This window comes from Diaphorina citri, unplaced genomic scaffold, assembly GCF_000475195.1.
Source record: "Diaphorina citri unplaced genomic scaffold, Diaci psyllid genome assembly version 1.1 scaffold329, whole genome shotgun sequence".
NCBI classification, from domain to species: Eukaryota; Metazoa; Arthropoda; class Insecta; order Hemiptera; family Psyllidae; genus Diaphorina; species Diaphorina citri.
The window spans coordinates 85,713-110,450 of record NW_007377764.1 but is presented as its reverse complement, the minus strand read 5'-3'; the positions used below and the strand labels follow the sequence as shown (position 1 = coordinate 110,450).

General features: G+C 37.1%; 2 protein-coding genes across 3 annotated transcripts in view; both read right to left on the bottom strand.

The window, feature by feature from the left end:
- Nucleotides 1-239: 239 nt before the first annotated feature.
- Nucleotides 240-24,738, bottom strand: part of LOC103507608 (ATP-binding cassette sub-family D member 3) — a 27,928-nt gene continuing 3,429 nt past the window's right edge. The window contains exons 3-19 of the mRNA XM_026822440.1: nt 18,188-18,375; nt 17,746-17,815; nt 15,814-15,840; nt 11,764-11,770; nt 11,225-11,469; nt 10,766-10,978; nt 8,730-8,872; nt 6,841-6,871; nt 6,124-6,322; nt 5,720-5,761; nt 5,524-5,576; nt 4,899-4,983; nt 4,419-4,558; nt 3,598-3,771; nt 2,261-2,422; nt 802-1,155; nt 240-685 (exon numbers count right to left, since the gene is read on the bottom strand). Coding sequence (XP_026678241.1) covers nt 1,078-1,155; nt 2,261-2,422; nt 3,598-3,771; nt 4,419-4,558; nt 4,899-4,983; nt 5,524-5,576; nt 5,720-5,761; nt 6,124-6,322; nt 6,841-6,871; nt 8,730-8,872; nt 10,766-10,978; nt 11,225-11,469; nt 11,764-11,770; nt 15,814-15,840; nt 17,746-17,815; nt 18,188-18,375 — 1,857 coding nt within the window. The 3' untranslated portion in view covers nt 240-685; nt 802-1,077. The remainder of the gene's footprint in view (nt 686-801; nt 1,156-2,260; nt 2,423-3,597; nt 3,772-4,418; nt 4,559-4,898; nt 4,984-5,523; nt 5,577-5,719; nt 5,762-6,123; nt 6,323-6,840; nt 6,872-8,729; nt 8,873-10,765; nt 10,979-11,224; nt 11,470-11,763; nt 11,771-15,813; nt 15,841-17,745; nt 17,816-18,187; nt 18,376-24,738) is intronic.
- LOC103507601 (polyamine-modulated factor 1-binding protein 1-like) lies at nt 9,057-10,592 on the bottom strand. Of its 2 annotated transcripts, none has more exons than XM_017443398.2 (2): nt 9,329-10,592; nt 9,057-9,140 (listed from the first exon to the last, which is right to left on the bottom strand). In XM_017443398.2, exon 1 carries the CDS (start codon nt 10,415-10,417, stop codon nt 9,347-9,349), a length of 1,071 nt encoding a protein of 356 aa, XP_017298887.1. In that variant the 5' UTR covers nt 10,418-10,592; the 3' UTR covers nt 9,057-9,140; nt 9,329-9,346. The 2 variants fall into 2 exon arrangements, with proteins under 2 accessions (XP_017298887.1, XP_008470315.1); XM_008472093.3 differs by having other exon boundaries at nt 9,057-9,144; nt 9,333-10,592.

Genomic DNA, 24,738 nt, shown 5'->3' with positions numbered 1-24,738 from the left:
TTCAAATAAGTCTACAAACACAGACAGTGGAAGTACAGTCAATAGGTACTAGAAAAGAATAGAGGACTAAGTAGAAGAGAGTACACAGCTTTTCGATCATAGAGAAGTAACCTTGCCATACGAGGCTGAGAAGCGAATACTTCCCTAAATACCTAGCAGTATATACGAGCCCTGTTTAGACTGCTAGTTTATCTCAAATGGAATTTTTAGTCTCATTCGAGCAGGATAAATAAGGTATATTCTATTCTATTCCCTTGGGTGTATTCAGTTAATCAAATCAACCAATGACCTAAAAACAAATAGATCACACAGAGTATCACAAATATCTAGACAGATTCAAAAGAACTACATACCTTCAATACGTAACATTTTCAAGGCCCCCTTGGATTTTTGACATCATGGCTCTTCTCCCCCAGAAAATCGAATTAACCACAGAAATCTCATAAAAACAGACAAATTTCATAGACTATTATGTACATAGAGAGCCCGGAGCTTAACTACCTCAACCCAAATTTTCTTTTAAAGAAAAATAGAAACTTACAAATAAATTAATATACGAACTTCAAAAGATTGTAAAGTAGTTCAAGGAACCGTTCTTCCTATAAATACATGTAGATTCTATGGTTCTATAGAATCTAGAACGTTTTTGATTTGAAAGGTAACTAATTTGAAAGAAATTTTACACCTAATGCAATCTCTCCAAAGAATCGTTTTCCACTTTCAAGATAAACATGTTTCGTGAAGTCACGAAACTTTCATTGCATTTTCCGGAATCACGAAATGATGAAAGAAATTTTACACCTAATGCAATCTCTCCAAAGAATCGTTTTCCACTTTCCAGATAAACATGTTTCGTGAAGTCACGAAACTTTTCATGGCATTTTCCGGAATCACGAAATGGCATTTTCTGGAATCTCGAAATAACAGAGCACTCAAAACTGCTTGGTGGGCTATTTTCCAATGGATAATTTCATCAATCTCAGTCGTTCCCTCACTTTGGAGTTCTTGATTTTTGAGAGCACCCATCCATTCTGGTGACTTCCAGTCTCCCCTATCACAAGTCTAGGGTGTCAGCTCTCACGAACCAAACTCCTCCGTGGTGACATCAATGGGCTTGAAATCGAATGATCCCCTGCCGTCCATTTGTAGGTAAAACTGAAACAATGCAATAATTAGATGTAAAAATAAATAAAATACTGGGCAGCCTAATTAGCTTAGACGGTATTGCGCCTGCCTTGTAAGCGCAAGGTCACGGGTTCCATTCTCACTTGGGGCGAATTTTATCCTGAACGGATAACCCGGAAGAATGGATCGAGGCAGCAAACAATAGAAGATTCTGGGCGCAAGCTGTAGATCAGGCATGGAAGAGATAGGAATTAACCCGGAAGAATGGATCGAGGCAGCAAACAATAGAAGATTCTGGGCGCAAGCTGTAGAGCAGGCATATGGTCTATGAGGCCCCAGTCACTGATAAGTAAGTTGTTACAGTTCTCTCTATCAAACAGGACCGTGGTGACATCAATGGGCTTGAAATCGAATGATCCCCTGCCGTCCATTTGTAGGTAAAACTGAAACAATGCAATAATTAGATGTAAGAATAAATAAAATACTGGGCAGCCTAATTAGCTTAGAAGGTATTGCGCCTGCCTTGTAAGCGCAAGGTCACGGGTTCCATTCTCACTTGGGGCGGATTTTATCCTGAACGGATAATGTTTGTTCTCGGGATTTTATCCTGAACGGATGAGGTCTCGGAACGGCTGGCTTTCTTCTATCTTGTCCTCTCTTCAATTCCAGGACTATAAAACCTTCGCTGTTAAGTTCTCGCTATCAAATCTAAAGCTGTGTACACACATAGTCGATGCCGTTGACTGAAACCGTACACTCCCTCGACAACATGGATTCACCTTGTCGATCGACGGCATCAATTATGTGTGGACACAGCTTAATTATAGAGGGTTCGTTTCTCTTCGGAACAATAAGACCTTCATTGTTACAGTTCCAAACAACAAAAAATAGCACTATGCCAAGATATTAAAGGATACAGAATGAGAGGAAGGCCAAGAACAAGAAGGAGGGACAATATCAGTAGGGATGTAGAAGAGATAGGAATTAACCCGGAAGAATGGATCGAGGCAGCAAACAATAGAAGATTCTGGGCGCAAGCTGTAGAGCAGGCATATGGTCGATGAGGCCCCAGTCACTGATAAGTAAGTTGTTACAGTTCTCTCTATCAAACAGGGTAAAGGAAGGTTTCTCTTACCTCGTGATGCGTCCAGAGAGACTTGCGATGGCTCACAGTAAACAAGGTGATGCCCACTTCTCTACAGTACTCATACATGGAGCCTTCCACATCTACACTCACAGCACTTGTGCACTCGTCCAAGATGGCAAACTGAGGCCTGTGGTAGAACAGTCGCGCCATCTGTAGGGGATGAGCAGGGGTTAATAGATTTAATGGGTTTCTAAGGCCGGGGACACAAAGTGAGTTTAAACTCCGTTTGAGTTTTAATCTCGGTTTAAGCAAATCTGATTGGCTGAAATTTTTAGAATTTTTAAAAATCAACCAATCAGATTGCTTAAAAGGAAAGGAATTTTAATTGTGTTAAGCGTAAATGCTTGTCACAAATGTCCTTCCCTGCTTAATACACTACGTTAAATTTTCTGACTTGACTTGGACTCGAAACATCAACCTCCAGATCTGAAGTCCACCGCGCTAGCAGCAAATCTGATTGGCTGAAATTTTTAGAATTTTTAAAAATCAACCAATCAGATTGCTTAAAAGGAAAGGAATTTTAATTGTGTTAAGCATAAATGCTTGTCACAAATGTCGTTCCCTCCTTAATACACTACGCTAAATTTTATGACTTGACTTGGACTCGAACCACCAACCTCCAGATCTGAAGTCCACCGCGCTAGCCACTGCACCACTGAGATTGGTCAGATTGCTTAATCCGAGAGTTGAACTTAAACCCAGTTTAAACTGACTATGTGGCCTCGGACCTTATAGCAATACGTTTACTTACGACTTCTTCTTCTTCCTAGCCTCTTCCTACTTAAATAGGGTCGGCGTTTCTTGTCAGTCTCTTCCAGGCAGCCCTATTGTGTACCTTATTTTTCTTGAGTGCCTATCCGTTGCGAATGTTGGCGATTCCTTCCCTGCTTAATACACTACGTTAAATTTTCTGACTTGACTTGGACTCGAAACATCAACCTCCAGATCTGAAGTCCACCGCGCTAACCACTGCACCACTGAGATTGGTCAGATTGCTTAATCTGAGAGATGAACTTGAACCCAGTTTAAACTGACTAGGTGGCCCCGGACCTTATAGCAATACGTTTACTTACGACTTCTTCTTCCTAGCCTCTTCCTATTTAAATAGGGTCGGCGTCTCTTGTCAGTCTCTTCCATGCAGCCCTATTGTGTACCTTATTTTTCTTGAGTGCCTATCCGTTGCGAGTGTTGGCGATCATCATGTACCTTATGAACTGATAACTTCTTTTCCTTCAAGTCTTGGTTCACACAATCTACCATCTATCCACCTTTTCCTCGGTCTCCCTCGCCACTTCCACTTTCTCGACTATTTAGTATTTACTTACAGCAACACGTTGTTTTTCTCCTCCGGATAGCACATCAATCCAGTCTGCCACTGTGTCCCAACCTTTCTCTCTATTGAGTATATATCCCAGTTGCACTTTCTGCAAGTACTCTGTGAGGTCAGCATCAGTAATACCTTTCTGTATCATGTCTTCTTTTGTGTGAGGATATATGACCTGGAACAAAGAAGGCGAATAACAAAATGCTATATTTTTAGTGTCGACATTTTCACATTTCGTGCACTTTCTGCAAGTACTCTGTGAGGTCAGCATCAGTAATACCTTTCTGTATCATGTCTTCTTTTGTGTGAGGATATATGACCTGGAGCAAAGAAGGCAAGTTATAACAAAATGCTATATTTTTAGTGTCGACATTTTCACATTTCCTTTAGTTTTGACACTTTGTTTCCAATGCTACGCCATCGGGGACTCACTATTAATAAGTTGGAAGCCTGACTATTGTTAGCGACTGTTAAATAGATGTTGGAAGTTTGACATCTATTTTTTTTTTTTTAATAATGGTCCAAATCGTTATAAATTATAACACCTAGTAGACTCTTGAGTGGAAGGTTAACCACTAGGTGAGGTTAACGCCGAAGGCGTTCTCTACCACCTAGCCCTTAGACCTCCATTATTACATGGTCAATTTCACAAATAAATCAGGATAAAATCCATGCCTCGGCTGGGATCGAACCCACGCCCTCCTGTTTACCAGGCGAGCGTGTTGACCACAAAGCCACCGAGGAAGATAAATTAATATGTCTTGTCTTTTTCATAGCATATCTAGTCCGTAGCATGGTAGCATGTCCCTTGAGTGCACTCACCTGATCCCTCAAGGTACCCAGTGTCATGTATGGCCTCTGTGGAACATAGAACAGTTTACCTCGTGGTGGTTTGGTCACAGTACCCCCGAACAAGGGCCACAGCTGAAAGTACAGAGAAAAAACATTAAAACCATTGACATCTTTTTTTTTTTTTAATAATGGTCCAAATCGTTATAAATTATAACACCTAGTAGACTCTTGAGTGGAAGGTTAACCACTAGGCGAGGTTAACGCCGAAGGCGTTCTCTACCACCTAGCCCTTAGAGCTCCATTATTACATGGTCAATTTCACAAATAAATTAGGATAAAATTCCATGCCTCGGCTGGGATCGAAACCACGCCCTCCTGTTTACCAGGCGAGCGTGTTGACCACAAAGCCACCGAGGCAGATAAATTAATGTCTTGTCTTTTTCATAGCATATCTAGTCCGTAGCATGGTAGCATGTCCCTTGAGTGCACTCACCTGATCCCTCAAGGTACCCAGTGTCATGTATGGCCTCTGTGGAACATAGAACAGTTTACCTCGTGGTGGTTTGGTCACAGTACCTCCGAACAAGGGCCACAGCTGAAAGCACAGAGAAAAAACATTAAGTGATAATCGGTCTATTCCACGAAGGAATACTCACAACAAAATTTACACCAGCCGGCCTAATGGAGCAGTTGCAAATGGGTAAAAATTATTAATAAATGGTCGATTCCTATGTAAAAAGTTGTGAAAAATCCAAATCTGAGGTCAAAACTCCGAAAAATAACTGTAAAAGGTCGAAAATTCAAATTTTATTTTCCGTTTTAATTAAAGAGTTCAAAGATGTGTGACGTCAGACTTTACGCAGTTCTTTTTTTTTTTCGTCCGCTAGATAGCGCCAGTATGCAAGCACGCTTACGTAGGAGCAGAAAGAACTGCGCAGAAACGTATGCGCACAAACACATTAATGCGTTGCCTGCGAGGGAGCTTTGCTCGGGACATTTGATGTGACGTCATCGAAGAAACGTATGCGCACAAACACATTAATGTGTTGCCTGCGAGGGAGCTTTGCTCGGGACATTTGATGTGACGTCATCGCCTACGGGAGCGTATGCTGTGACGTCAAAGTTCACAATTTACCGATATTTTTTTAATCACCGCACTGGGAGACCGAGGTATGCTTGGCTTTGAACCTGGGGACAAATTGAATGTTTGTTTTTGTTGTATCGTTTAACAATTAGTGAACATTTAAGACATTTTCCAATAAATATTTCAAAATCAAATAATGAATTCTTTGTGATAAAGCAGAGAGCATTTTCACAACTTCTGTGGGTACCACAGTCCGCACTGGGAGACCGAGGTATGCTTGGCTTTGAACCTGGGGACAAATTGAATGTTTGTTTTTGTTGTATCGTTTAACAATTAGTGAATATTTAAGACATTTTCCAATTAATATTTCAAAATCAAATAATGAATTCTTTGTGATAAAGCAGAGAGCTTTTTCACAACTTCTGTGGGTACCACAGCATTACTAAGTACCTCATTTACTATTAATTCTCATTCATCATCAATCTTTTACACTGGTAATGCCACCACTCACGAGGTTGAGTGCACCCCGAACTCCAAACATATAGTCGAAAAAACTTCGACCCCATCGGGAATCGAACCCAAGACCTCCGGAACGCAAGCCTAGTGTGATACCCAGTCGGCCACGGAGGTTGTTACGATAAATAAATATACCTTCGCTAAGAGAGTCCACTCCATTTTGAGTGACCATAGTTCTCACGTACACGCCTTCATTCAGATCTTTGAGTACCCGAATAATTTCGGTCATCCGCGCTGTGAAGCCAGCCAATCGAGTCATCTCTCTCCCTGCCAACACTAGACGACCTATTGCTTCTGCTAACTTCACCAACATCCGCCCCATCGTGTAGTATTGCTGAAACGAACAATATCACAGATAAATATCATTTCCGGATGACCTGACACATGCAAACGAGAAACCAATTCATGTGGCAAATCACTGGAAATTCCAAATTTAAATTTGGTGACGTTTCTAAATCTAAAGTTGGTGACGGACACGGAAAGTAGTAGCAGTAAGATCCTATAATGCCAACACTAGACGACCTATTGCTTCTGCTAACTTCACCAACATCCGCCCCATCGTGTAGTATTGCTGAAACGAACAATATCACAGATGAAATTTATCATTTCCGGATGACCTGACACATGCAAACGAGAAACCAATTCATGTGGCAAATCACTGGAAATTCCAAATCTAAATTTGGTGACATTTCCAAATCTAAAGTTGGTGACGGACACGGAAAGTAGTAGTAGCAGTAAGATCCTATAAGTTTGCCCTAATGTTCATATTTATGGGGATAAAGTCCCATGCCTAGGGCGGGATTCGATCCCGTCTTCTCAATTACAAAGTAAGAGCCTTAACCACCAAGCTACCGAGGGATCTAATTGATTGGTCACTGGCTCACTGGCCATAAATCAATGGAGCAGTTGCAAATGGGTAAAAATTATTAATAAATGGTCGATTCCTATGTTAAAAGTTGTGAAAAATCCAAATCTGAGGTAAAAAATCCGAAAAAATAACTGTAAAAGGTCGAAAATTCAATTTTATTTTCCGTCTAATGAAAGAGTTCAAAGATATGTGACGTCAGACTTCAGGCAGTTGTCTTTTTCATCCGCTACGTAGCGCCAGCAAAAGAAGCTAACCAATACGTTGGACATGATATCGGAAAATTTGAAACAAGCGGATAAAGAATTGGAGTCTCTGAACAGCAAATTACTGAAGACGGAGAGAGAGAAAAAGCGACTAGAAGAGGAAATAGAAGAACTAGAAGTGTGTTTGAGTAAAATTCAGGAAAAACTTTCAAATGAAGTAAATCAGTATGAACAACTGAAGGGACAAAATGAAGAGTTGACACAGGAGCTACAGGAACTTGAAGAGAAGATTGCGCGTGACCAGGAGAAACTTAACAAGTATGAGTGTGACTTGCACAAGTTGAAACTAGAGGAGGAAGAACAAGTACGTAAGTTGAATAGCTGTATAACACGTGCTGCCAGCTCAGGGGGTCCTCAGCCAAGGCAAAGTTATTCTCGTCTATGCAAGGAAGGTCCTGGTAAGCCAAGACATCTATCCACTATTCCTAGGAATACCTCGTCCTCGTCGGGTGTGGTGTGCAGGTCAAATCCCAGAAGGGGCAGCGAGCAAAGTCACGAAGATGAAGATCAACCTCGTGTTAGATTCCGATCAGCAGGGAATAGTAAAAATAGGAGACGACAGCAAGAGAGTTGCTGCTAATTATTGACTCTAAGGAATTTTCTACATTTCAACAGGAAGAATTCTATCAAACTACTCGATATAGAAATCCAATAAAGATATTGAAAATCAATTACCTGAAGAGTCCTTTGTTTTATTTTATTTTTTGTACAGCTGATGAAGTTTAGAAAAACATTTAAACGTATGTAGTAGGTATAGCCCCCCCGTATACTGTTTTAAGTAAATTGCTATTGTTAGGTAATTCTGAGAATTGTATCCGGACATTCAGTTTGAATGTTTTATGTATTGGATCTGATTTTGTTTCAGACAAATCACCTCAGGAAATTCTTGGAGTTCCGGGTTGCCATAGGAGTTGTTGACAACATAGTAGCAAAATGTGAGTCAACTTTGAATGCTTATTTTCTTTTTTTAGAACATAGACTAATGCCATGAAGTTTAAGTAAATGCATATTTGCTGTTTTTACTTGCTTTAACTTTCCAATATGTATTTTTTGTACCTAGGTATACCCTTTGTGTAGATAGGTACCATGCCTATCTCAGGGACGCTTAAAGTACATAATAATATCCTTTGAGGATATTATTTCATTCTACCACGCACACAATTCATGAAGTGTGTACCTAATGCATCCTTTGTGTTAGCTTGTTAAACTAGTCTAGTCTAGCATAATAGTGAGTTTTTGCACCCAACATTAGCGCCTCCTTAATTGAACTCTTTAACGTTATTTGACGAAAACTCGAGGGAGGACATGTGCGGAAACGAGTTTTCGTCAAATAACGTTAAAGAGTTCAATTAAGGAGGCGCTAATGTTGGGTGCAAAAACTCACTATTATGCTAGACTAGACTAGTTTAACAAGCTAACACAAAGGATACATTACACACTTCATGAATTGTGTGCGTGGTAGAATGAAATAATATCCTCAAAGGATATTATTATGTACTTTAAGCGTCCCTGAGATAGGCATGGTACCTATCTACACAAAGGGTATACCTAGGTACAAAAAATACATATTGGAAAGTTAAAGCAAGTAAAAACAGCAAATATGCATTTACTTAAACTTCATGGATCGGAATGACATTAGTCTATGTTCTAAAAAAAGAAAATAAACATTCAAAGTTGACTCACATTTTGCTACTATGTTGTCAACAACTCCTATGGCAACCCGGAACTCCAAGAATTTCCTGAGGTGATTTGTCTGAAACAAAATCAGATCCAATACATAAAACATTCAAACTGAATGTCCGGATACAATTCTCAGAATTACCTAACAATAGCAATTTACTTAAAACAGTATACGGGGGGGGCTATACCTACTACATACGTTTAAATGTTTTTCTAAACTTCATCAGCTGTACAAAAAATAAAATAAAACAAAGGACTCTTCAGGTAATTGATTTTCAATATCTTTATTGGATTTCTATATCGAGTAGTTTGATAGAATTCTTCCTGTTGAAATGTAGAAAATTCCTTAATTTTTGACCGTTAGACCATTTTTCCCCAATACTTATATACCCAAGGATATATTTTGAGAACTCTACACGTCAGCCTAAATTGATCCCGATTTTTGACCGTTAGACCATTTTTCCCCAATACTTATATACCCAAGGATATATTTTGAGAACTCTACACGTCAGCCTAAATTGATCCCAAAATTCCTTAGAGTCAATAATTAGCAGCAACTCTCTTGCTGTCGTCTCCTATTTTTACTATTCCCTGCTGATCGGAATCTAACACGAGGTTGATCTTCATCTTCGTGACTTTGCTCGCTGCCCCTTCTGGGATTTGACCTGCACACCACACCCGACGAGGACGAGGTATTCCTAGGAATAGTGGATAGATGTCTTGGCTTACCAGGACCTTCCTTGCATAGACGAGAATAACTTTGCCTTGGCTGAGGACCCCCTGAGCTGGCAGCACGTGTTATACAGCTATTCAACTTGCGTACTTGTTCTTCCTCCTCTAGTTTCAACTTGTGCAAGTCACACTCATACTTGTTAAGTTTCTCCTGGTCACGCGCAATCTTCTCTTCAAGTTCCTGTAGCTCCTGTGTCAACTCTTCATTTTGTCCCTTCAGTTGTTCATACTGATTTACTTCATTTGAAAGTTTTTCCTGAATTTTACTCAAACACACTTCTAGTTCTTCTATTTCCTCTTCTAGTCGCTTTTTCTCTCTCTCCGTCTTCAGTAATTTGCTGTTCAGAGACTCCAATTCTTTATCCGCTTGTTTCAAATTTTCCGATATCATGTCCAACGTATTGGTTAGCTTCTTTTGCTCTTCTTTGAGAACGTTTTCGCAATGTTTCAACTCTTTGCATTGATCCTTTAACTGATCTATTTCACCTTCATTTTCTTCTATTTGTTTCTTGATGGTGTTAATCTTGCGTTCCAGTTTATCTACTTTGTCCTTGTATTGTTCTAAATTATTTTCCAAAGATTCAATGCATTCTTCCAGCTCTGAGTTGTTGGTGTTCAGAGCTTCTATTTTCTCATCTAAATCCTGAATAATATTATCTTTTGCAGTAAGATCTTCGGATTGTTTGTCTTTGACATTCAATTTACTATCTAACTCTCGCCTCAGCTGTTCCACTTCTTTACATATTTCTTCGTGTAATGCTTTCATATCACTTTTTTGCATCTTCAGTTTCTTCAACTCTTCTTTGAGTAATACGTTTTTACAGAGGGCCTCTTTCTTGCTTGCTGTCAATTCTTGTATGCCTTTTTTCACACTTTCCATGTTCATGTCTAATTGGGTTTAGTATATGTGTGAACTTGTGTTGTGTGGGGTGTGTTATGTATTAGTTTTTCGCCTATTTTAGTTGTTGCGGTTTCAGTTTTTAATAATGAGGTGAATATTATTTAACTTCTTACGAACGTTAATTTGCTGACCATAATTTAAACCATAGCTATTAGCTAATGACCAGCAAACTTATTTCCATTCTAGTATTGAGTGCCCTTCCAGGACATGGAAACCTAGAAGGGGTGTTTTATTATTAATTTTCAATGTATTCTTAAAGCACAATCCTGATGAAACTTCTGAATAACTCATTCGATAAAATAATACAAATCATCCCCGAAGAACAAAACTTACCAATTTATTGAATGCTGCTAGAACGGTGAGTTTCTCCCGTTGATTGCCCTGATAGAAAGCAATCTCCTCGCTATTAGATATCAGTCTCGAGTTGATATACCTGAATTCTCCTTCTAGTTTTTGTTCGGTAACTGTCATTCGACCTGCAGGTCTCCTCAGATGAGTCAGTATGACACCAGACACTACCAGATAACCCAACATCACGGTAGGAGTCTGAAAATAATGTAAAACGAGTGTTAATATACGCAATGAGCTAGGGAAATTGTAACATATGAAACTTAAAATTTTGTTTCGTGTTAAAACAGGGCGAACGTCGTGTAGCTTTGAACAACATGTTTCACGAAACGCGTTTCACAAGTGTGCTTCGCGCCTTAACGTTCGCGCGCCCACCGTGTTTGTGTTTTCTTTCAAGCAAACATAGCTTACTGAAGAGTAGCCTCAAGGGAGATGAGATATTACCTGGTAGCCGAGAGTAGACGTAAGCCTATACACGTAGATCACTATGTCAAGCACAGGTTTGCAGATATTAGAGTACAGATCGGTAAACATATCACAAAACTTGTCCAAATCCGCTGTGAGCAATTGATCAGGATTGGCAATCCGGTTGTCCAGATTCGACATTTTGTAGTACGTGAACCCCCTGTAAGATAATGAAATGACCACATTACCATTGTTGGATCGTCGAGCCACATAAACCTTATGAACTTTAAAATTAACATTCTCGGATTCGCAGAGTGAAAAAAAAAACAAGCTGGGTCCGTCCCTCCGGGAATTTTTCAGCCCGTAGTTTATTCGATCGTGATTAAAGAAAATCAGTACCTATGTACCTACCTAATTTGTTTAATATTCAGTTTATTATTATTCTTGATTTGATTTTTCGATTTTACTTTCATGTAATGATTTAAAATCAAGACTAGAGCCCGTTCTCCCTTTATTCCCAATATAAGGTTCAAGTCACCCATCCATTTATTGGCCTTGCTCGGCGTAGCTTAACACACGTCCGGTCTTAAAATAACGACTGAAGTGTTATCTAAAACTTTCTCGCTTTAAGTTCATAGGTCGTCGCGACAAATTTCAAGATCAGACCTCATTTGTGTGAGAAAATGTGAAAAAAATCCCCCAAAAACTTGATATATATAGGTCGACCAGGTTTGGATAAGTCCTTCCATGGGGACAGACAGACAGACAGACAGACAGACTGACGGACAGACCGACACCGAAGCGAATACAATAGTCCGTCCACTATACCTTTTATTATTAGTAATAATAAAGGAAGGACGGACTAAAAAGATGGTTCTCTGGACAAAATTTGCACCACCATTTTCGTGTTCCTGGTAAAAAAAGACCTTTAATTTGACATATAGGTTTGGATAAGTCCTTCTATGGGCACAGACCGACAGACGACACCGAAGCGAATACAATAGTCCGTCCCTTATACCTTTTTATTACTATTGTAATAATAAAGGAAGGACGGACTAAAAATGGCACTCATATTTCGATGGAAAATATTTCAATGTTACCTTATGATGAGGCTCATAGTACGTAATGGACAAGCTACGAGCTACGACACAGGCCACACGAGTCTAATATAGGAGTTGATCAATTGCTACGAAATACTAAAGGACTCATGTTATTTTTCAACATTCGAGACATATCTCTCAAGTCAAGATACCAAATAAATTATCCATTCAGTTCAACGAGGAAATACAATGTTGAAGCATAACAGTTAATTGCAAACCAGCTCGGATTTCGAGGTTTGAAAATGAATGACTTTCAAATCATTACCTTCAGTACATATTTCGTTTTTGACACATTGGTTGACCTTTGCCTACTTGGAATTATTCATGAGCTCCGTAGGATTGTAGCGTCGTTTCCTGTGTTTAATATGCGGGAGTAAAGGGACTTTTCAGTCTCATTCTGGCAGGATAAACAAGGTATATTCTATTCTAGACTAAAATGAGCTTGAACTTTAGGTTAAACAGTGCTAAAATTTGGTAAACTGTGCTTGAGATTTTAGAATAACTCTTAGATGATATAATAATAATAATAATAATAATAATAATAATAATAATAATAATAATAATAATAATAAACTGAATATTAAACAAATTAAGTAAGTACATAGGTATTTCTTTAACCACGATCGAATAAACTACGGGCTAAAAAATTCCCGGAGGGACCGGACCCAGCTTGTTTCAATTTAAACAAGGTTATATTTGCATATTTGTAAACTTACCCATGAAATATAATTATAAGACCTTGCTTAAACTGCGGGAGTAAAGGGACTTTTCAGTCTCATTCTGGCAGGATAAACAAGGTATATTCTATTCTAGACTAAAATGAGCTTGAACTTTAGGCTAAACAGTGCTAAAATTTGGTAAACTGTGCTTGAGATTTTAGAATAACTGTTAGATGATCAACTCAAATAATCACACATGCTTTTGTTCCCTTAAGTATAAGTATGTGCACCTAATGTTCCCTTAGTACTTGGAATAATATTACTTCGATGTAATACCTGATATTTCAGATTTCACACATAGCTAACTAGGGACATACCAATCGAATACGACTACTTTATTTTACTTTCTATTCGTGGGACCCTTTTAATCAGATTCGAAATTTCGTTGGGCCAGGTTTGTATTTCTTGTCAAATTGGGTAATAAGGCTCCTGAAGCCTACCTAATTACCTACCTACATTTTTCACAAGGGGATCAAACTGGGTAATAAGGCTCCTGAAGCCTACCTAATTACCTACCTACATTTTTCACAAGGGGAAAATGATCTCAAGGAAAGATTTTTCATGTTCTTCGCTGGAGAGAGGCTGATTTTACTGTTATCGGAGAATCAATCTGCTCTCTCCGAAAATGGCAAAATGCTTCTTAAGGAAAATAATAGTACATTGTTTTAATCCCAAGGTTTTGTTATGCTCCATTGATTCTAATCCAATCGTAACACCCTGTACAGATTAAAACGCTATTTTCATGCTTTGGTAACCTTGGATTTATGGGATTATTATTTTTTTTTTTTATTTGCTTAAACTGCGGGAGTAAAGGGACTTTTCAGTCTCATTCTGGCAGGATAAACAAGGTATATTCTATTCTAGACTAAAATGAGCTTGAACTTTAGGCTAAACAGTGCTAAAATTTGGTAAACTGTGCTTGAGATTTTAGAATAACAATTTCACGATAATATTGGGGGTCTTAGCTATAGAGGCAGATTTCACTATGAAATCAAACCCTAAACAGTTAGAGTTTTCGGACTTTCATCAAGACAGCTTTGTGAACAAAACTACATTTTGGCAAGTTACAAAACAAAGTCAGTATTTCATTAATGTACAATTTCACGATAATATTGGGGGTCTTAGCTATAGAGGCAGATTTCACTATGAAATCAAACCCTAAACAGTTAGAGTTTTCGGACTTTTATCAAGACAGCTTTGTGAACAAAACTACATTTTGGCAAGTTACAAAACAAAGTCAGTATTTCATTAATGTCCCAAACCATTGTTTAGTTATTTTACATCCTGTATAATTGCATTTACACGAATAAACATTAAATTGAATTTATCAATCTTAACGGAAGACCCTGTAGGTACCTAGCTACTGTTCGGATTATTGTAATTACTTTCAGCGAGACACCAAATTTACCGGAGACCACAATGAGGTAATTGCATTGAAAGATTTTTATTTAATTCAATTACAGTTTTGTGGTATTAGGAAATTTTTTATAGTACTACAAGTGTTACGGTAAATGACCTCCCAAAGCGGTTTAGAATAACTTAGATGATCAACTCAAATAATCACACATGCTTTTGTTCCCTTAAGTATAAGTATGTGCATCTCTTGAAATCAAGGATAGAAATAGCTTTAAGGATGGTGTAAAATAAGTAGCGATGATGGCATTAAAAGGTGTTACTAGGTAGCTTTCAGCGAACTAGGGACATACCAATCGAATACGACTACTTTATTTTACTTTCTATTCGTGGGACCCTTTTAATCAGATTCGAAATTTCGTTGGGCCAGGTTTGTATTTCTTGTCAAATTGGGTAATAAGGCTCCTGAAGCATACCTAATTACCTACCTACATTTTTCACAAGGGGAAAATGATCTCAAGGAAAGATTTTTCAATAACTAGGGAGGGACATACCAATCGAATACGACTACTTTATTTTACTTTCTATTCGTGGGACCCTTTTAATCAGATTCGAAATTTCGTCGGGCCAGGTTTGTATTACTTGTCAAATTGGGTAATAAGGCTCCTGAAGCATACCTAATTACCTGCCTACATTTTTCACAAGGGGAAAATGATCTCAAGGAAAGATTTTTCAAGTTCTTGGCTGGAGAGAGGCTGATTTTATGAAATCTGGAGGAAATCTCGACTAGAAAAGAGTCAATGTACGTGAAGAAGAATTTTAAAAAGAGTTTTTGCAAATAAATTAGCGTCCTGAACTCTTTAGCTGGAGAGAGGCTGATTTTACTGTTATCGGAGAATCAATCTGCTCTCTCCGAAAATGGCAAAATGCTTCTTAAGGAAAATAATAGTACATTGTTTTAATCCCAAGGTTTTGTTATGCTCCTATGATTCTAATCCAATCGTAACACCCTGTACAGATTAAAACGCTATTTTCATGCTTAGGAAACCTTGGATTTATGGGATTAATTTTTTTTTTTGCTGGAGAGAGGCTGATTTTACTGTTATCGGAGAATCAATCTGCTCTCTCCGAAAATGGCAAAATGCTTCTTAAGGAAAATAATAGTAAATTGTTTTAATCCCAAGGTTTTGTTATGCTCCATTGATTCTAATCCAATCGTAACACCCTGTACAGATTAAAACGCTATTTTCATGCTTGGAAACCTTGGATTTATGGGATTATTATTAATTGATCCCAAATCTTTCCCGTTCTAAACTTTATTAAATAAATATACACCAGGGAAGCTTATAGTATTATGAAACCTTTTGGGACTCCTATTTTGGCCTCTCTTTCCTACAAGATAATAAGGGTTGATAATGGTTAAAGGCAGCTGTTTCACTAGCTATAATATACTTACTTTGAGTACATTGTTTACAACTGAAATCTGAAACAAACCAACAGAGGAAAATACATTTAGACAAGTATCAAAACGAAAAGTTGTTCCTGGAACTATTAGTCATATTTATACAGCTACTTTACTCTTGGGTATGTTCAAAAAATACCTACTGCAAATACATACATATAAGGAAAAATAAGAAACAAAACGTTAAATCCAGTGATTATCTGTTTTATTCGATTCAATGTCACCTGCTGCTCGCACTAACTATGGTAGCAGCATCATTTTTTGTGTTATCAGTAAAATCCAAAAAACTTGCACTTGTATCACTATCCTCATCATCACCATTACAATCATCATCTAATTTAAACACATTGGTCAAAGTATTCACAAGTTATTTTACATCCTGTATAATTGCATTTACACGAATAAACATTAAATTGAATTTATCAATCTTAACGGAAGACCCTGTAGGTACCTGTTCGGATTATTGTAATTATCTCGTCACTATCCTCATCATCACCATTACAATCATCATCTAATTTAAACACATTGGTCAAAGTATTCACTTTCACATCGTCAGTACATACAAAATACAAGTTCAATTTCACGATAATATTGGGGGTCTTAGCTATAGAGGCAGATTTCACTATGAAATAAAACCCTAAACAATTATCACTATCCTCATCATCACCATTACAATCATCATCTAATTTAAACACATTGGTCAAAGTATTCACTACACGAGATACGCTACGGCCTGCTCTCTCTACAAGTTTTCCTAGGGGAGTTTCTGTATAGCAAAGTCCCACTAGGATACCAGACAGATGTCCTTTGAACGAAGCATTGGGTACCATGAGATGAATGATAACTAGTTCTATCCAGGGCGCATACACAGCAGGCACGCTGAAATTCAACAACTGGTGTGTGACATCCGGAGATTGTCGAGTCCTGATCGTCTTCATTGAGAACAGAACTGCTGAGAACCCAATAGCACATTGGTACAATTCTGTGACGTCATGATTCATCAAATAAATGACGTACGAGAGCATCACGTAACATACTGAAGTAGAAATGATAAGGAATGAGACAAGCACAACAAACTGGACACTGCCGAACATTCGCTCCAACTCCCGACCCTTCACAATGAGTGACACCATGTTGTAGTACAGATGCATGTCATCTCCATGCTCCAGAGCAGATAGGACGAGTCGCTTATAGTCGCGCTGGTTCAGAATGGTGTGAGCTGAGATACAAATACCCAGAGAATCCCATGGTTGAGCCAAGACATTCATTATGTAGAGGAGTGTTTGAATCAGGATGAGTGTTAGGGTTCCAGGAGGTATAAGATGGAACCCGACTGATAGGACTTGATAAAGAAGCAACAGAATACCAAGCTCACGACGGAAAAATCTTCTTGCCATTAAGGGAGACAAGAGTTAAACGCCACTCTCCCTTCTATGATGTTCAATTGGTTTACGACACTCACTGCTGTTTTGACAATTCACCTTCATAGGTTACATTCAAATTATTATGCTAGATCTACAGAAGTAACGTTATTCTTCCTCCTGCTCTTAATTTCACATGTATACTCAGAAGATATTTCATGTATTCAAATACTAATAATTTTGGATGGTGATTTGATAAGTTGGTAACAAAAAAATGATGATTGTGTAGTAACTACCAAAATATTTTGCGTGTTGTAGTAAAATTACTTATTATGGCTAGTCAGTTGATTATGATTATAAAGAAACACTAAATTACTCTATGATAAGTGTGTGCGTGTGGTGTGTATGTGTGTGTGTGTAAATTACTTATTATGGCTAGTCAGTTGATTATGATTATAAAGAAACACTAAATTACTCTATGATAAGTGTGTGCGTGTGGTGTGTATGGGTGTGTGTGTGAGAGAGAGAGAGAGAGAGAGAGAGAGAATGTTAAGTAATTACTTACAATGGGCATTCCCGCAAAGAAATACAGCAGTCTCTTCTTGAACAGATCTTTATCCATATTCACAATGGCTCTGAAAAAGACCAAAGGGGTGATTTTAATTCTCAACGTGGATACTTTGGAGATCTTGAGATGGGCTCTACGGGGTCGTCTATGAGTGACACAGCTTAACGTATTTCCAGTACCAGCCAAAACTACATGTGAGCAACAAGTAACTGTCCGATCATTAGGTAGTAGAACTTGGGCTTGGTAAATACCGTCTCACTTACATACTTGGTTCATTTCCATCCAAAACTTAGTTGATTCTTTCTATAAGTTAGAAAGGATGCACTTTTTCGCTTTTTCAAACATTGTGTTTACTGGTGATTAGGGCGCCCGGTAGCGCTCCGCCCTGCCAAGTCAAGAAAGTTTGACCGCAAGAAACTATCGGAATCATCTCACTTACGTTTCCACCATGGTGCCATTTTGGATCATCCAAATGTCACTGAGTGATCTGGCTACCAGGGACATAGCCACCAGGACCAGGAATCCAAACTCCGCCGATGTTACTCCCGGTACGATGATTTTCAAGATAGCCCGCAGTTGACGGAAAAATTCCCCGTCTACTTGAGCTTTGTTTTTTTGTGCAGATTTCTGAAATGGAAAAGAAAATGAGATCAAACATTAGGCTTTCCTTTCTTCGTTTTTTAGTCCGTCCTTCCTTTATTATTATTATTACAATAGTAATAAAAAGGTTCTCATTTTAAGTATTTTAACATACATTCTCATTTTAACATAAATACATTTTTCATTAGGTACCTCTACATAAATAATTAATCATTTGTAAAATATTCAAGTCATGACATTATTTGCTGTGATGGATGGAAGAAAATACACTTTATTATTACAATAGTAATAAAAAGGTATAAGGGATGGACTATTGTATTCGCTTCGGTGTCGTCTGTCTGTCTGTCGGTCTGTGCCCATAGAAGCACTTATCCAAACCTGGTCGACCTATATATCAAATTAAAGGTCTTTTTACCAGGAACACGAAAATGGTGGTGCAAATTTTGTCCAGAGAAGCATAAATTCAAAAAAAACCAAATTTGTCGCGACGACCCATGAACTCAAAGCGAGAAAGTTTTAGATAACACTTCAGTCGATTTTATTGTAACTTGAATTTCTGCTTCCAACCATAGGTACCTATATGCATAGTATACATATCATCTATTGAGGCCACACAAGGGATGCTTCCGAAATGACTACCTACATTACCTACATTGAACATTCACTTCTCTGCTCTGCAATGTCTCAAGCACAAGACAGTTGATAAGTCTACCTACGATAAATTTGATTTTGTATTGCAGCTCAATCTCATCTTGCCAGTAGAAATACAAAGTATAGGTACGACTTCTGGGTTCTGGGCAGATAGTTCTTTCAAACAGTCAAACACGTAATGGTTTGAAAATTACCATCACCTATAATATCTACTGTCAAGGTAAAAACACGAAAGAATTAAGTTTAATTATTAATTAATCAAAAATAATCTCATCTTGCCAGTAGAAATACAAAGTATAGGTACGACTTCTGGGTTCTGGGCAGATAGTTCTTTCAAACAGTCAAACACGTAATAGTTTGAAAATTACCATCACCTATAATATCTATATTAATTACTGTCAAGGTAAAAACACGAAAGAATTAAGTTTAATTATTAATTAATCAAAAATCAAAGGAAAAAAAAGATCCAGTAGGTTTACAAAATTTGGTCACCCACAATGTGCACAAAGCATTCTTCTGTTTCCGTAAAATAAACATAATACCCCCTCTGATGACAGTAATCCCTCATCAAACTTGTTGCAACAGAACACTGAATAATCTCTTTCATTAGTGCAATACACAAAGCAAACCTGGGCTGTTGAGGTAGCCAGTTTGTGCCTTAATCGATTCGATACATATGTATTTATGTATGTGCAACCGTACTAGTATGTGTTTTAATGTATCTTGCTTTTTATGATAGGTACTAGGTACTTATGATTATCATGCTTTTTAATTGCCTTTTTCACGGTCAAATTATGTGCTCTTTAAATAGCATAGAGGTTCTTGTATTGTATTGATCGAACACCTGAAACAAATTGCAAGCGATCAAGGCTTTGCACGCCGAAAGTCGCGGGATCAATTTCCGGCTGAGGCGAAGTTTTTTCGGCTGTTTTTAGATTTCAAGGACAATCTCTTGTAGGAGGATAGAGATCAATGACATTAAGAGGTCAGTTGTATCTCTTTAGGTGGATCAGAGGGAGGCGTTGCTTTTGGCACCCTTGGCTGTTTTTAGATTTCAAGGACAATCTCTTGTAGGAGGATAGAGATCAATGACATTAAGAGGTCAGTTGTATCTCTTTAGGTGGATCGGAGGGAGGCGTTGCTTTTGGCACCCTCGTTGTTGAAAATGACGATGATGTTCCCTTCTTTATCCCCTGAACTGTGATCAATGTACAGTGAGGACGTACCTTTAAGTACTCTTAAACTTAGACAATTCCAAGATAATACATATGCTAGGTAAACTGGTAGTGTATCTCTACTACCTATACGTATTTTTCAACTTAGGTTGGTTTTTCTTGCGAACTTGCTAATCAAGTTCAAGCCTCTACAATTACACCTACAGAAAGTACCTATAATAAAAAAGTGAACTACTTGAGGACGTACCTTTAAGTACTCTTAAACTTAGACAATTCCAAGATAATACATATGCTAGGTAAACTGGTAGTGTATCTCTACTACCTGTACGTATTTTTCAACTTAGGTTGGTTTTTCTTGCGAACTTGCTAATCAAGATCAAGCCTCTACAATTACACCTACAGAAAGTACCTATAATAAAAAAGTGAACTAAATATTTACATAAATAATTAAGTTCATGTATAATGAAGTTCACTGAAATTGTTACTTTGCGAGTCTGACGTGCACCCCAGAACTGAATGTTGTGAACTGAACCAGCAGGTTTTGTGGCATGGCTTTCGAGGTCAAGCAATAACAGCCAAGATTCGCATCAGGCCAATAACTTGCAAAAAAAAAGTTAATTTTTTACCGATGTAAACAATTTTTGCAATCATTTTCTTCAATTAGTAGTTGATGGTTAGATTTTTTGTGACTTCCTACTTTATTTAATTCAATTACAGTTTTGTGGTCTTAGGAAATTTTTTATAGTACTACAAGTGTTACGGTAAATGACCTCCCAAAGCGGTGAGGAACACTTACAATTTTCAAGGCCCCCAAAGGGCCCCTTCGGCCTTAAATTTGATAAAAGAGTGACTTTTAGGGGAAAAATTCTAAATTATTGCTCGAGTTGATTAATAAGGAAGTTTTGCGCCATATGATTTTGCACATTTCCCATGTTGCGTTGAGGAATCTTAGGATTTACCGAAATAAACCGGTCAAAGCCCGAAGAAGATTTTAATTTCGTAACATATGCATTAAAATAAAAACCTACAGGGAAAGACGCGGATAAATCAACAACAAGTGCCGCACCCCAAGAAACGCTAGACCATAAATTCCAGCAGTAGGCTACTACTATTATTGTGGTCAAATTCTCAAATTATATTGAGGATAATATTCCATACCTTGGCTGGGATTGAACCCATGCCCTCCTGTTTACCAGGCAAGTGCCTTGACCACTACACCACCGAGGCAAGTTGTACAGCCTATTACTGTTATTACTTACCAGTACTTACCTATACATACAATATTACTATAAAATTATGTATACATAGGTACCTACCTATGTGTAAAATTGGATAATACAAACCAACTCATATGTGGGTCCTACTTCTTATAATTTTATTGTTCACTTTTTACACAAAATTCCCACACATTAAACTTTTTTTTTCTGTACCAAGAGAGAAAAGATTAAATTGTTTTCTTACATAAGTAATGATATAATCCAGATGTACAATGACAACTTACCCAAGTCCTTGAACTCAAATATGTAATAATAATAATAATAATGATCATGTAGTCCTCTCATAAGATCCAAGTAATATTAGGTGCATTGCTTAATAACGATAAATTCTCATATTTTCTTACATAAGTAATGATATAATCCAGATGTACAATGACAACTTACCCAAGTCCTTGAACTCAAATATGTAATAATAATAATAATGATCATGTAGTCCTCTCATAAGATCCAAGTAATATTAGGTGCATTGCTTAACTATGTAATAATAATAATAATGATCATGTAGTCCTCTCATAAGATCCAAGTAATATTAGGTGCATTGCTTAATAACGATAAATTCTCATCATTTTTCCCATTTCCTTGTTTCAGAAAATCATCAGAGAAACCAGATATTCAATACATGATAGGAGAGGTGAGTGCATTAAAACTGGTTTAAAAAATGATGTTGTGAAACTATGTAGGCAAATCATGTTACAGTATGTCCCAGAAGTCTTTCCTGACCCTGACCCCCTATAACATTTTTTGTTGTGAAAAATTTCTCACGTTTCACACAAAATAATGTAACATGGATTTCAAAAATAAATTCAACCCAAAGTGTCATTTTTGAGTCAATCAAAAAAGAATCAATCAAAAAAAATTCAACTGTTAAAAAGTTACAAGGGGTTTATAGTTACATTTGGGACATACTTACTATTAATTTCTTTATTTACACAACTTTAGTTGTAAGTAATTTTGGAAGCAAAAAATATAATTTGGAAGCAAAAAATTTGGGACATACTGTAAGTAGGTAGGTACTGAACTGTTATTACTTACCAGTACTTACCTATACATACAATATTACTATAAAATTATGTATACATAGGTACCTACCTATGTGTAAAATTGGTTAATACAAACCAACTCATATGTGGGTCCTACTTCTTTTAATTTTATTGTTCACTTTTTACACAAAATTCCCACACATTAAACTTTTTTTTTCTGTAATATGTCCCAGAAGTCTTTCCTGACCCTGACCCCCTATAACATTTTTTGTTGTGAAAAATTTCTCACGTTTCACACAAAATAATGTAACGTGGATTTCAAAAATAAATTCAACCCAAAGTGTCATTTTTGAGTCAATCAAAAAAGAATCAATCAAAAAAATTTCAACTGTTCAAAAGTTACAAGGGGTTTATAGTTACATTTGGGACATACTATTAATTTCTTTATTTACACAACTTTAGTTGTAAGTAATTTTGGAAGCAAAAAATTTGGGACATACTGTAAGTTGGTAGGTACTGATGTAATATCAATAAGGAAAAATGTACAAAAATTAAAGGTGATGACCCAAAATTGGGATACCTATGAATACATCATTTGACATCCCTTGTGTGGCCTCAATAGATGATATGTATACTATGCATATAGGTACCTATGGTTGGAAGCAGAAATTCAAGTTACAATAAAATATTGCAGGTGTAGGTACAAGTACAACACCAGATTTGCCATGAAATAGTTATCTACCTAAACATCTATGTATTTTCTTCCATCCATCATAACAAATAATGTCATGACTTGAATATTTTGCATGATTAATTATTTATGTAGAGGTACCTAATGAAAAATGTATTTATGATTGCAGGTGTAGGTACAAGTACAACACCAGATTTGCCATGAAATAGTTATCTACCTAAACATCTATGTATTTTCTTCCATCCATCATAGCAAATAATGTCATGACTTGAATATTTTACATGATTAATTATTTATGTAGAGGTACCTAATGAAAAATGTATTTATGTTAAAATGAGAATGTATGTTAAAATACTTAAAATGAGAACCTAATGAGCAATATGCATAAATTATTAAACAATTAAATTAGTTTATCAAGTTAGTAGGTGTATTCATCAACATAGCACCTACATAAATATGAGTACATAACAGTATTAGTTCTAGTTGATTCAGGGCTGCTTTTTTTGGGGTCCTGAAAATGAGGGTTTCTAGTCTGGACTTTAGTGGGCCTATTCCGAAAACATCTCTACAACAGGTGAATTAATTTCAAGGGCATTAGAGCAAAATATTCAAATATTTTTTGCTTCCAAAATTCAGCATCTTTATTTACTGTGGTTCCTTTCAGTATTCAGGAGAAATTTAGCAACAGTCAATGCAAGTGAAAAAGTGCGAATCCTAGGGAGATAAATATGTATGTTACCTATTATGTAGGTATACCGTATTCAGGAGAAATTTAGCAACAGTCAATGCAAGTGAAAAAGCGCGGATCCTAGGGAGATAAATATGTTACCTATTATGTAGGTATAACATAATTTTCATGATTTGTTTACCCACTAGAATGAGTAGACGACTAGAACAACGACAAGTACGTAACCACTAATTTGCTGAACATTAGGTTCATTTGGAAATTCCACCTGCAGTTGGTTAATACGAGTAGGTAATAGGTATGTGTGATTAATGGGTATGTATGCACATATCTGTACGAGTATGGTAGAGTTTGATAGAGCACATGAATATGAAATGACGTACAATTATCAGTTTCCACCTGCAGTTGGTTAATACGAGTAGGTAATAGGTATGTGTGATTAATGGGTATGTATGCACGTATCTGTACGAGTATGGTATAGAGTTTGATAGAGCACATGAATATGAAATGACGTACAATTATCAGTTTTAATGGTATTTTGCTTGGAAAAGGAATCTACATGAAACATCTTGAAATTTTCTTGTCTCATTCTTGATTTGTGCCTCTGGTATAGGTACACCTTACACGTTTTGTTTAGATTTTTTTATAGAAATAAAATAGCTTCGGGGAAGACCATAAGCAGGTATTTACCTATTGTGCTCTGTAAATTTATTAAACGTACAATTATCAGTTTTAATGGTATTTTGCTTGGAAAAGGAATCTACATGAAACATCTTGAAATTTTCTTGTCTCATTCTTGATTTCTGCCTCTGGTATAGGTACACCTTACACGTTTTATTTAGATTTTTATAGAAATAAAATAGCTTCGGGGAAGACCATTAAGTAGGTATTTACCTATTGTGCTCTGTAAATTTAGGTATTTTTTAAAAAA

Coding starts and splice junctions, on each gene's coding strand:
- LOC103507601 (XM_017443398.2), bottom strand. CDS start 10,417: ATGAACATGGAAAGTGTGAAAAAAGGCATACAAGAATTGACAGCAAGC.